This window comes from Camelina sativa, chromosome 17 (genome assembly GCF_000633955.1).
Source record: "Camelina sativa cultivar DH55 chromosome 17, Cs, whole genome shotgun sequence".
Classification (NCBI taxonomy): Eukaryota; Viridiplantae; Streptophyta; class Magnoliopsida; order Brassicales; family Brassicaceae; genus Camelina; species Camelina sativa.
Window position 1 is genome coordinate 2,712,451 of NC_025701.1, and position 10,008 is coordinate 2,722,458.

The 10,008-nt window shown below is 39.8% G+C and overlaps 3 protein-coding genes across 4 annotated transcripts; 2 read left to right on the forward strand and 1 right to left on the reverse strand.

Moving 5' to 3' along the window:
* Positions 2,042–5,227, forward strand: LOC104754841 (probable galacturonosyltransferase 6). The gene is made up of 9 exons (XM_010477125.2): positions 2,042–2,153; positions 2,326–2,360; positions 2,553–2,594; positions 2,679–2,778; positions 2,870–2,943; positions 3,198–3,469; positions 3,613–3,970; positions 4,103–4,624; positions 4,850–5,227. The coding sequence occupies exons 1-9, from the start codon at positions 2,042–2,044 to the stop codon at positions 5,123–5,125; spliced, it is 1,791 nt and encodes a 596-aa protein (XP_010475427.1). The 3' UTR covers positions 5,126–5,227.
* On the forward strand, positions 5,362–7,276 carry LOC104754843 (DNA-directed RNA polymerase III subunit RPC8-like). Of its 2 annotated transcripts, none has more exons than XM_010477128.2 (8): positions 5,362–5,601; positions 5,851–5,963; positions 6,072–6,167; positions 6,254–6,341; positions 6,442–6,526; positions 6,610–6,673; positions 6,764–6,853; positions 7,007–7,276. In XM_010477128.2, exons 2-8 carry the CDS (start codon positions 5,853–5,855, stop codon positions 7,082–7,084), a joined length of 612 nt encoding a protein of 203 aa, XP_010475430.1. In that variant the 5' UTR covers positions 5,362–5,601; positions 5,851–5,852; the 3' UTR covers positions 7,085–7,276. The 2 variants fall into 2 exon arrangements, with proteins under 2 accessions (XP_010475430.1, XP_010475431.1); XM_010477129.2 differs by having other exon boundaries at positions 5,362–5,588.
* On the reverse strand, positions 7,150–10,002 carry LOC104754844 (phospholipase A1-Igamma1, chloroplastic). The gene is made up of 4 exons (XM_010477130.2): positions 9,901–10,002; positions 9,701–9,809; positions 8,040–9,602; positions 7,150–7,579 (listed from the first exon to the last, which is right to left on the reverse strand). The coding sequence occupies exons 3-4, from the start codon at positions 9,329–9,331 to the stop codon at positions 7,336–7,338; spliced, it is 1,536 nt and encodes a 511-aa protein (XP_010475432.2). The 5' UTR covers positions 9,332–9,602; positions 9,701–9,809; positions 9,901–10,002; the 3' UTR covers positions 7,150–7,335.

The following is a 10,008-nucleotide window of genomic DNA, read 5'->3' on the forward strand; positions in this document are numbered from 1 at the left end:
TTCTGGGAATTTTTTTTAAAATATTTCGGTTGTTGTTCTCTGTGTTGGTATAAATATTATCTCCACCTGCATGCAATGAAAATCAAATTGTTGAATAATTAGCAGTTTCACTTTCACGACGGTTTCCGTTGAGGGATATGACACTTTGCTGCCAGAGTATTATGTCGAGCTCGCGTTGGCAAAACATTTCTCTTCTTGTGGAAAGATCTTATTTTGTTATGTTCCCAGAGACTATGCTACGGGTATCCTCAGGAGGTACCTTTTCTTTCTTTTATTTGTGGCTTTCTTATTAATTCTCTTCCTTCCAATCCAGAGCTCTCTCTCTCATTCTATTTTGTGGCTTTTTTTGTATTGTACTCGATCGTTTTACATCAGTGTTGCCTTCGTGAGGTTCATTGGAGGAGCTGCCGAAGAAAAGGCGTTGAAACTTAATGGAACTGACTTGGGACGATCGACTGCAATCATTAAGCCTGCAACCTTTCCGACAGAGTCCGATGATGATGTTAATCCTTTTCCTGGCCACGATCTTAGTAATCCCTCGACTTGGATAAAACAATACATGTAAATTTTTGATAAATTATTACCTTCTGAATTTTTTTTTTTTTGGTAGGATGTACTACTAATTCTTGTAGTATCTGAAACATATATGTTTTCTAGCTAGAGCCTTTTGTCATGTTACTAATTTGGTTATTTCTCTCCTTGAATTAATCAATATTTAGGGTCTGCGTTACCGGATATGACACTTCCCTTCCTGAGATTGATCTCAAGATGGCGCTCTGTATACATTTCTCTTCATGTGGAGATATCTGGCTAATTGATGTTCTCTCTGAGTTTGTCGCTTCTTTCTTCCTACATTTTTTTAGTTTTTTTCCAGTGCAACTCTCAAAAGTTATTGCATTTCTAACAAGAGTCTCTGTCTCCGTCGAATTTTACAGTTGGTAAATCCCGACTCTTGTTTCTTCTCTTATTTTCATTCATAAGTCAATTGGTCAATTGATTCAATTGGCAACGATTATCGATCGTGATGAGTGTCTGATAGTGTATGAAGAACCCGAATTTTTAAGAAACCCCAAATCGAGAACATAACAATGAAACGCGATTTGGGAAAGAAAGAAAAGAGGAAGAAGAAGATAGAAACGACGTCGTTTTAGCCAAAAGAATCCTTTCTTTTATTTCTCAAAACGACGTCGTTTCTTACGTGGCTTCCACATAAGCAGCAGTTAACGGATTCTTAACACCGTTACGGCTTGTGTATGATTCAACACAGTTTTACAAGTTGGTGTCGTGAATTTGAATGTTATTGAACATAATGTATGGATTTGCTCAATGTCAAAGTTGGGGTAGGAATTCAACATACCCCCTTAATTGGGGTATGGAATTCCTCTTTTGGGCCGACATGCTAATATATAGTGTATATGTGTGTGAGACTGAAATTCTTTTCTTGTCTTATAGGACGGGGGGAGAAAGAAAACTCCATTGACGTGTAATTTTCCGATTGGGTGATTAGTATAATAAATACCGAAACAAAAAAAAGGGAGACCCCATCATCTATTAATTACTTACACAGCTTCATCAACGGCGTAATCACATGCCTTCACATGTACACCTGCCCGCACCTGATCTTCGTCCTTTTGCCCTCCTCGGTTTGCTGACTCCTTCGGTCCTCCTCACTAAAATCACATTTGACATGTACGTACCAACAGACCTGAAATTAAAATAAAATGATTAAACAATGATTAAAAAAATACGAATGATTTTATTTTTCTATTAATTGAAAAAAATACATAAAAGCAAAATCCCCCGATGGTGCCATGAGGAGGAAGCTCTGAATCTCTCCATCTCTCTAAACTGAAGCGAAGAATAGAAGAATCTCCCAATTAGAAGAAATCAAATCCCAGAAGGAGTAGTTGTTGTTCATCGTCTTTTGCTTGTTGATCAAGCAGCAACGTTGTTGCTTCTAACGAACGAACGATCCAGGGTTTCCATGAGATTGGTATAGTCAGAGTTTTTTTTCGAATTGCTGAATCTCGGTTGATTATTCATGAAGCAAATTCGTCGATGGCAGAGGATTCTCTTCCTCTCATTGCTATCCATATCTGTCTTCGCTCCGCTTATTCTCGTCTCCAATCGTCTTAAGAGCATCACTCCCGTTGGTCAGCCCTTCCTCTCCCCCGATCCTTCTTCTATTGTACATGGATGATCGTTGTTGCCTTTTGATCTGTGATTGAANTTATGATGCCTTTTGATCTTTGATTGAATCTCATGAATTTCACCATCGCCTTTGCTTTTTGTTTTAATTTTGGATTGTGGATTGTTTTCTGGCAGGTCGTAGAGAATTTATTGAAGATTTATCCAGAATTGTAAGTTTGATTTCCTCGTCTTCAATCTCTAGATTTCGCTGTTTTTATCATTTTCAATCTGATTAGAGAATCTTCAGCATGCTCTTTAGTTGTGCCAAGTTTTCAGATCTTATTATTCTTGTTTTATTTGAATGCTTTATAGTTCTCCAGCAACACACTGTAGCTGACATGTATACACCATTTATTCTGCAGAGATTCAGGACAGATGACCTTAGACTTAGCGCTGTTGGACAGGTACGTTAGAAGTTACGGGAGTCGTCTTTTTAAAAACCTTTTGACCATTCTTTTAGTTGAAATGCTTTTTACTTTGTGATTTAGGAGGATGGAGAAGGCTTGAAGGGTCCAAGACTCATTCTCTTCAAGGATGGCGAACTTAATTCTCTAGTAAAGGATAATTCGTCTAATGAAAGTGATGCTGGTGGGCTCATATCTTCAGTCTTGCTTTTTTTTTGCTCTCATATCATCATCTCCTCAGATTTCTTATCTGTAGTAATCATCATGAGTTGCAGGTAATAATAATCACAAAAACAGGGAAGAACAAGTAATAGTTGCACAGAAGGTGACAGTTGGCTCTGATGAAAAGGTGTGTGTGTATATATAAATTCAACCGATTTGAAGATATCATGTACTTGATAAGTCCAGCTTATATAAGTTACTTGACGATTTCTCAGGGTATGAAATAACTCCTATATTGAATCCTAGTATCATATTACAAGACAATGTGGTCCATGTTGATTAGTTGATCTAATGAATAGAAAAGCCAAGTTTTGCTGTCTATCAAATTTTTTAAGATTAGATGTTTCAAGATTACAATTTTTTTTGTTTGTTTTGTGTCAGGATCAACATCTACCAACAGTCAATCAACTTGCTAATAAAACGGATTTCAATCCCCCTTTTTCTAAGGATGAGAAGAACACAAGGGTTCAGCCCGATAGAGCGACAGATGTGAAGACAAAGGAGATCAGAGACAAAATTATACAAGCTAGAGCCTACCTGAATTTCGCTCCACCTGGAAGTAACGCTCAACTTGTGAAGGAGTTGAGAGCTCGGATGAAAGAGCTGGAACGGTCAGTTGGTGATGCGACAAAGGACAAAGATTTATCAAAGGGGTAAGCCACAACTGCTTGCTTCAAAAGGAGAGGATACCATGATTGTATTCAGAAACTGGTTACAACTATAACCTTTTACTGACAAAAACTCGGTTGTTTAAGATGACTCTTATAGTAACCTCTGGCATGATTGTTTCTTTCAGCGCTCTTCGCAGGGTGAAGCCCATGGAAAATGCGTTATACAAGGCTAGTCGTGTCTTTAACAATTGCCCTGCCATTGCTACCAAACTCCGTGCCATGAATTATAACTCAGAAGAACAGGTTCAGGCACAGAAAAAACAAGCAGCATATCTAATGCAGCTTGCTGCAAGGACCACCCCAAAAGGGCTTCACTGCCTCTCAATGCGGCTGACATCAGAATACTTTTCACTGGAACCTGAAAAAAGGCAGATGCCTAACCAGCAAAATTATTACGACCGTAGTTTCAATCATTATGTTGTCTTCTCTGACAATGTTTTGGCTTCTTCAGTCGTTGTTAACTCTACGATATCTTCTTCAAAGGTACCTTGCATCTCTTATATAAATTTCTACTTGGTATTTATTATATGCTATGTTTCAAGTGTCTTCACTATATCGTCGCATTTACTTCAGCTTCATCCACTTTTTAATCTGGCTTCTGATGGCTGTTTGCAGGAGCCGGAAAGAATAGTCTTCCATGTTGTGACTGATTCTCTTAATTACCCATCAATCTCAATGTGGTTTCTGCTAAACATTCAAAGTAGAGCTACTATCCAAATCCTAAACATTGATGATATGGATGTTCTGCCTTCAGATTATGATCAATTGCTGATGAAGCAAAACTCTAATGACCCAAGATTCATTTCTACCCTAAATCACGCACGATTCTATCTTCCGGATATATTCCCGGGTTTAAACAAGATGGTACTCTTTGACCATGATGTAGTAGTTCAAAGAGATTTAAGTAGACTGTGGAGCATTGATATGAAAGGAAAGGTGATTGGAGCTGTAGAGACTTGTCTTCCAGGTGAATCTTCATATCGATCAATGAGCACATTTATTAATTTCTCAGACACATGGGTTGCTGGGAAATTTAGTGCTAGAGCTTGCACGTGGGCATTCGGGATGAATCTAGTTGATCTTGAAGAATGGAGAAGAAGGAAGCTGACTTCTACATACATAAGATACTTGAACCTGGTACGCTATACACACTCTCTACTGGACTTGCTCTCCTCATTTAACTAACACTAGCCATTTTCGAATGGGTTCTTAGATTTGTTTATACGCCATTATTATGGAAGACGTTGTAATAATGATTGGGTTTTAGATAGCCTATCTAGGGGATGAAAGACGTCATTCTGACTTGTGTGTAATGGCGTTGTAAACCTAACAAGAGTTTGGGGGATTTATTTTATTTGGCAGGGAACAAAGAGACCATTGTGGAAAGCTGGGAGCTTACCGATAGGCTGGTTAACTTTCTATAGGCAAACATTAGCGTTGGACAAGGGATGGCATGTGATGGGGTTAGGTCGGGAATCAGGAGTTAGAGAGGTTGACATCGAACAAGCTGCGGTATTACACTACGATGGGATCATGAAGCCATGGTTGGACATTGGAAAAGAGAAATACAAACATTACTGGAACATACACGTCCCTTACCATCACACCTACTTGCAACAGTGCAATCTTCACGCTTGATACGAAAACAAAAAAACAGATTCAGACAACTTAGGTATCAGTTTTCAGATTCTTTTTTGTTAAACAAGCTACTCAAGCATGTTATCAAATGTGTTATGATTAGGTTCATTCTTTAACTCACATATCAGTGTAAATCTTGGTTCTTCCTTTTTCATACTTTCATCAGAGCTTTAATCTTATACTTTTAGGTTACAGCAAAAACAGATTGTTCACGTTATTTTTCAACCGGATTAAAGATTGCGGTTCGGTTTATAAGCGTAACCTAAAATAAACCGATCGGTTTGATCTAGTTATAAGTTGAACTAAACCCTAAATCGGTTTCGTAAAATCTCTCTCCCAGCCTCTTCTTCGTCTTCTTCCTCAATAGAATCGGGTTCTCTCTTCTCCGAATCTATTCTCAACTTTTCTGACTAATCTTCGTCTTCATCACCATCTCTCGGAGTTCTTTCGAGCCGATCGCGTCGTAAGTGGTTTAGGTATTGCTCGATTTTAGATAATTTCCTTTTTTGTTCCTTGTAGTTATGATAATGGAAGAGTTGTGTACGCTCTACAAAAGGATTTGATGTTCATTACTTGTTAGGCTACAATAAACTTTTAATAAATCGCTTCTAAATAACCCGAATGCTCGGAAACTTCTATTCGCTTAACGAATTCTACTTCTTTGATTTTTTTTTGTTTTTTGATTCAAACGCATATATCTGACTTGTGAATTTAAAACATTGAAGGAATGTTCTATCTAAGTGAGCTGGAACATTCACTAAGAGTGCCTCCGCATCTACTTAACCTCCCACTCGAAGATGCCATTAAGTCAGTGCTTCAGAATCTCTTCTTGGACAAGGTTTTTTTTTTTGCCCATTGCCCCTTTTCTTATTCCCATTCTCTGCTTATTTATAGAGACACACACACACACAGTGGCTAATTTTATCAAAATTTTGTTATGAAAAAGGTTTTAGCAGATTTAGGGCTTTGCGTATCTGTTTACGACATTAAATCAGTAGAAGGAGGCTTTGTTTTACCCGGTGATGGTGCTGCCACCTATAAGGTATTTTCATATTACCCCATCTTTTCCTCATCTCTCTCTTTTTACCTTGTTGTGTTGTTAATTTTTGTTTTTACTTGTGATTGTAGGTAGTTTTTAGAATTGTTGTCTTTCGTCCATTTGTTGGTGAGGTCATAGCTGCAAAGTTCAAAGAGTCTGACGCCAATGGCTTGCGCTGTGAGTACTACTCTCTAATTTACCAAATTCACTCAAGAGTTCTAATGTTGTGCACTCACTACATCCTGTTGCATATTTATGATATCTCTATACTTGGCAGTAACACTTGGATTCTTTGAGGACATCTATGTGCCAGCTCCACTTATACCGATACCTAACCGCTGTGAGCCTGACCCTTATAATAGGTAAAGTAAAATGTGTCTTGCAGACTGCAGTGCATGGAATATTTCTAGGGTTCACAAAGTTTAATGTGTTTTTTGGTTAACAGGAAGCAAATGAGATGGGTCTGGGAGTTTGACGGTCAAGACTATATTATCGATGATTCCTGTCAGGTTAACTTTTTTGGTTCCCCAGTTGCTTTTTTTAAAGTGTAAATTTTTTCGAAAGTAGTCTCCTCTGCAACGTAGCATTGTGATTGGCAGATTAAGTTTAGAGTTCAGAGCATCAGTTATCCATCAGTTCCAACTGAGCGTGCTGAAGACGCAAAGCCTTTTGCTCCTATGGTGGTCACTGTAAGTTCATCATTCATCAGATTCATTATCAAAGCTTTTCATGTTGTATTTCTTCTTCCTCTTTTCGAGATACCAACTTCTTCTATACCATGTTGTTGTTTTTGTTGTTCCCTTTTCGGTCCAGTAAATCAGTCAATGTTGTGAATTGTGCAGGGGAATATAGATGATGACGGTTTAGGTCCTGTTTCGTGGTGGGAGAATTTTGACCAGATTGATGAAGAAGAGGAGTGAGGAGGGTCTGAGACCGAATCTATGCATATATTAGATGAAATAATAACCGATGATGATGATAGTCATGGCGACAAACTTGTATCCTCTCCAATTTTGATAAAAACTAAAGATCTCTTCAGTCTAGTTTTTGCCTGATCTATTAAGTTATGAAAACTTAATTTTTTTTCCTATGTAATGTAAAAAAAGCAATGAGACAGTAGAAAGACAAAGAAAGAATCTGATTACTAATTACAAATAGAAAAAAAAAAATTTTATGATGGATGATTATGGAGTTGGGAGAGGAGTAGATGAATGTCAGGAGCGTGGTGATCCTCAGCACGGATGCGATCAGGTTGAATCCAACGGCCATCAGAGCTCTTGATCATTCCTTTGTTAGCGTCTTGGCGCCAATAGGGAGGAACCATGAAATGGTCTTTCAAAAAATCAGATGCTTTGTTCACTAACGCTGGATCTCTCCCACTTGATAACACAAATCTCTTTCCTTTCCCATGATACCTGTACTTAATTTTTTATTAGCAACCAGAATTTGACATATAAATTGGCAACATCATCATTCTAAAAGTACTGTATTTTTTGGGTAGGTTTTATGATCCAACCACAAAAGCGGTGCCACGTTAATCAGATTAGTTAACAACTTTTTCTTTTAAGATCATTCTGTATTAATTACAAGGTTGTTGGAATGTGAAATCATCAAGATACACTGAGATATTTTTATTATTTTTTCATTATTATCTTTTTCTTTTGATACACAGAAACTGAGATCTTGTCTCCTAAAAAAAGAAAAAGTCGCAAAACATTTTGTGTTGAGTGGGTCATGTATTTCTTTATAATAATATTACTATTTTTATCTGATCATTGAAAAAAGAAATTAGTAAAAGTGATCTGTATTTTCAATATGTCAGATTTACTTTTGAAGTAAAAAAAAAAAAAGATTTTAATGTAAGAAAAGACTAACCCGTCAAGGAGATGGAGGAGAGCTTCCAAGTTATGAGCAGTGGAAAGATCAACGGTTGGCTTCAGGAACGGCGAGTTCTGATGATCCAACGGCAGCTTTTCGCCCACGTGGCAGTAACACCACGGCAATCCTCCCGCCAATTTCATTAGCGCGTGTGGTGCACGCTCGTTCAGAAACAGTCCCGGCGATTTCGCCACGACGTCGTGCTGGTTCACCACCCTCAACACCTTCACTCCCAGTTTCTCGATCCTCTCCTTGAACCGAATGTTCCCGACTCGCGGTCCTCCGTACGTGAACACCGTCACCGGAATCAATTTTCCTTTCCTAGTTCTGTTCAGTCCCATCTCCGCCACGTCGTACGCGCTTAGCACCGCCAATGCGCCACCGAGGCTGTGTCCCGTCACGGTGATGCTCAGATCTTCTCCTTCCTCGTCTCCGTACCTCTCCACCAGTCTCTTCACTTCCGTCAGAACCTGCTCGCGCGCCGAGAATTTCGAGAACTTGCACGACGTGTCTTTGTCGGTGTAGAGATCGAGAAACCCGGATTCTACTTTAACGGCCGGGTCGGAGCACCGGATTCCGTTTCCGGATACCGGTTTGAGGTAATCCTTGAGATCCGCTATCCACTCGAGCCGCGTGACGGTTCCTCTCCATGCGATCGCGATATCGCGGCGTCCGAGTCGACCGCGCGTGGCTTCTTCGTCGTCGGAAACGGCCACGTATCCCATCCAGTTGGCGTTCTTGCTCCACACCTTGGACCATCTAGATTTCGAGAAGAAGTTGGGGAGGTTGATGTTCGACGTCGCGTAGAGATAACGCGCCACCTCGTAGCCGGAATCGAGTATCCCGAGCGATTCGAACAGGTGACGGCGCGTGAACCTGCAGCTCCCACAGTACCTTGAGAAAGGATCGAAGTCGAAGGCGTCGTAACAGGCCTGGGCCATTTCCCCGTACCTGATCAGCTCGGATCTAAGAACCGGGTCCATCGGATCCATTAACCCGGCCCAATTATCTTCTCCTTGGATCTTCCGCCACGTGTCTTTCAAACTCTTCGATTCTTTAGTTTCTTCTCTGTCCCGCCGGCGAATATCCTCCTCCGCCGTCGTCAGCTCAAAGTTTTCCTGCTCGAGCCTTGGAGAAATAGAAGCCTCCTCTTCGGTTTTCGACATGGCCCTCGCCGGCCATGAACTCGCCGGAAAAGTAATACGCGTAGAGTGTGGTTTGAGGGAAAGAGAGTAGTTTTGGTTGATAAGATGAGGAAGACGAAGGTAGTGGGAGGGAACGGTCGCCATTACTGAAAGCTTGATGACTTTCAGAGTCGTAACGGAATTTAATTGCACCCTTTATATATTTATATATGTCAAGTGTTAACAAACAATAATAAACAATTATGCTCATGTTGCATGCGTATATATCATACAGTAGTTTATTGTATCTCTTCTTTCTTCTTTTTCTTGTCATTCTTTTCTCATTACAACCATCAGTAGATTTATGCGAGTGTCCTAAGCCAACCAAGTATACCAAGAAGGCCAGTATCAAGTACCCGTGATTTCTTCTCAATCCCTACAAGTCAAACGATGAAAGTGATTTTTTCTTATGCACATAGTAATCACTAATCAACCAGTCTATTCAACATATTGTAAAAAGATGACTTTTCTCACCAATGTCAGCAGCTACCCGATGAGCACACATTACTCCTGAGAATGCCACAGCTATGACTCCCTGACCAGGAAAGCAACTATCCCCCACGCAGTATAGACCATCGATAGCCTATTATTAACCAAACCATTCTTTCATTAGCCAAACCATTCACCAGCAGAACTAAACAAATCCAGATGTTATTTATCATTCTTTGGCTTACCGTTGTATTGAACGGCATGCCTAATAAACCTTTTGGGGTTCCTCTAGGCATTGGCCCATAGGTTCCCTTATCCCTAGCAAGATATCGTCTGTGTGTTCTTGGTGTTCC